Here is a 1,396-nt window from a genome sequence, read left to right on the forward strand (position 1 = left end):
AAAAAGGAGATTTTAAGGTCTAAATTTTTTTACCTATAGATATTTATTCCACTAAATTAATGTGTGATTTATTTATTTTTTATTATAAGTTTTATATCATGATATATATCGTTACCGCCACCCATCATAACGTATATCATGATATGAATTTTTTGCCATATCGCAGATTGCTACTGAGTTTCTGATCGGGACATCCCTAACAGCAGACACAAGTAACATTGCCAAATGTGCTAAAGGTCACATAGAGTAGGAAGTACACGTTAGAAAGGGAGGAAAGAAAAATAAGACAAATCACATCATCGCAATATTTATAGATGTTAACACCATCGCATGATTTTTTGATATTGTGCAGCCCTAATACACTTACATTTAGTGGCATCTGTTCTGAGCAGTACTTACAGTCTGTGTGACTGGAGGAGTGACTTCAGGTGGTCCCTCCAGAAACTGCTGATGGTCTATGACATCATGTTTGTGTAAACCAGCCTAAAAAAACACAGAGCAAAACTTGCTTTTAAAACAAACAAATCAATTCAGTTTCCCTGCTCAGACGTGGTTATTGGATTGTTTACATTGAAACTAACCATGGCACCGGAGCACACAGGTTCATCAGTAAACCAGGAGGCAGAGCTGAGTTGGCTACAGGTGGGTGGACCAGGGGGCAAAACACTGAGAAAACAAAGAGTGCTTCAAATCTCTTTTAAATTTTAGTCCAAACATTACATTCTTCTTCTGTTTGTTCAAAATGCAGTTCTGAAACATACAGTAAAAAGAAGCTGTAGTTGAGGAGTTGCTGTGTGGACAGTGGGGGGTGTTTGAGGACGTACCGATTGAGGACTTGATACTGACTCGGGTGAGTCTCCACGGGGAAGTCTGGATACATCAGCTGAGAGGGCTGACAAGGGTGCTCCGACCTGTGCTCAGTTATATTAGTCTAAAATTAACTTTTTAAACATAATCAAGTGATTAAAATACCTTTATAACAATGCAGGCTGGGTATGGAACAGTTATGAAAATCTGAACTGTCTCAATCATCAAATAAACCAGAGCTGTATGATTTCCAACACAAGGAAAACAAAAACAGAACTGCAGAATTTAAACTGATTATTGTTTGATTGATTATTGGGTGTAATTTGCCTACAATGGCTACAGCAGAAAATCCAGGAGCAGCGACCTGGTGGTCTTCTTTAATTAACAGCTACTCTACGGTCCTGGGGTCGGATTTATAAAACTGGCGTACGCACAATTTGAGCCCAGAAACTTGCGTACGCCACTTTTTACGCCGAGGTTGTGATTTATAAAATCCAAACTTGATGTGAAAATGTGCGGTGCCTCACAGCTCTGACCCATGCGTACGCTCATTTTGGAGACGTGAAACTGCGACACAGATGGTGAAGTG

General features: G+C 39.6%; 1 protein-coding gene across 1 annotated transcript in view; it reads right to left on the bottom strand.

The window, feature by feature from the left end:
• Window positions 1-1,396, bottom strand: part of tesmin (testis expressed metallothionein like protein) — a gene marked incomplete in the record, with an annotated part of 28,248 nt that overhangs the window by 23,552 nt on the left and 3,300 nt on the right. The window contains 3 exon segments of the mRNA XM_014010272.1: window positions 400-483; window positions 582-666; window positions 825-911. Of these exon segments, the coding sequence (XP_013865726.1) occupies window positions 400-483; window positions 582-666; window positions 825-911 (256 nt within the window).

This window comes from Austrofundulus limnaeus, unplaced genomic scaffold (genome assembly GCF_001266775.1).
Source record: "Austrofundulus limnaeus strain Quisiro unplaced genomic scaffold, Austrofundulus_limnaeus-1.0 Scaffold67, whole genome shotgun sequence".
Taxonomy (NCBI): domain Eukaryota; kingdom Metazoa; phylum Chordata; class Actinopteri; order Cyprinodontiformes; family Rivulidae; genus Austrofundulus; species Austrofundulus limnaeus.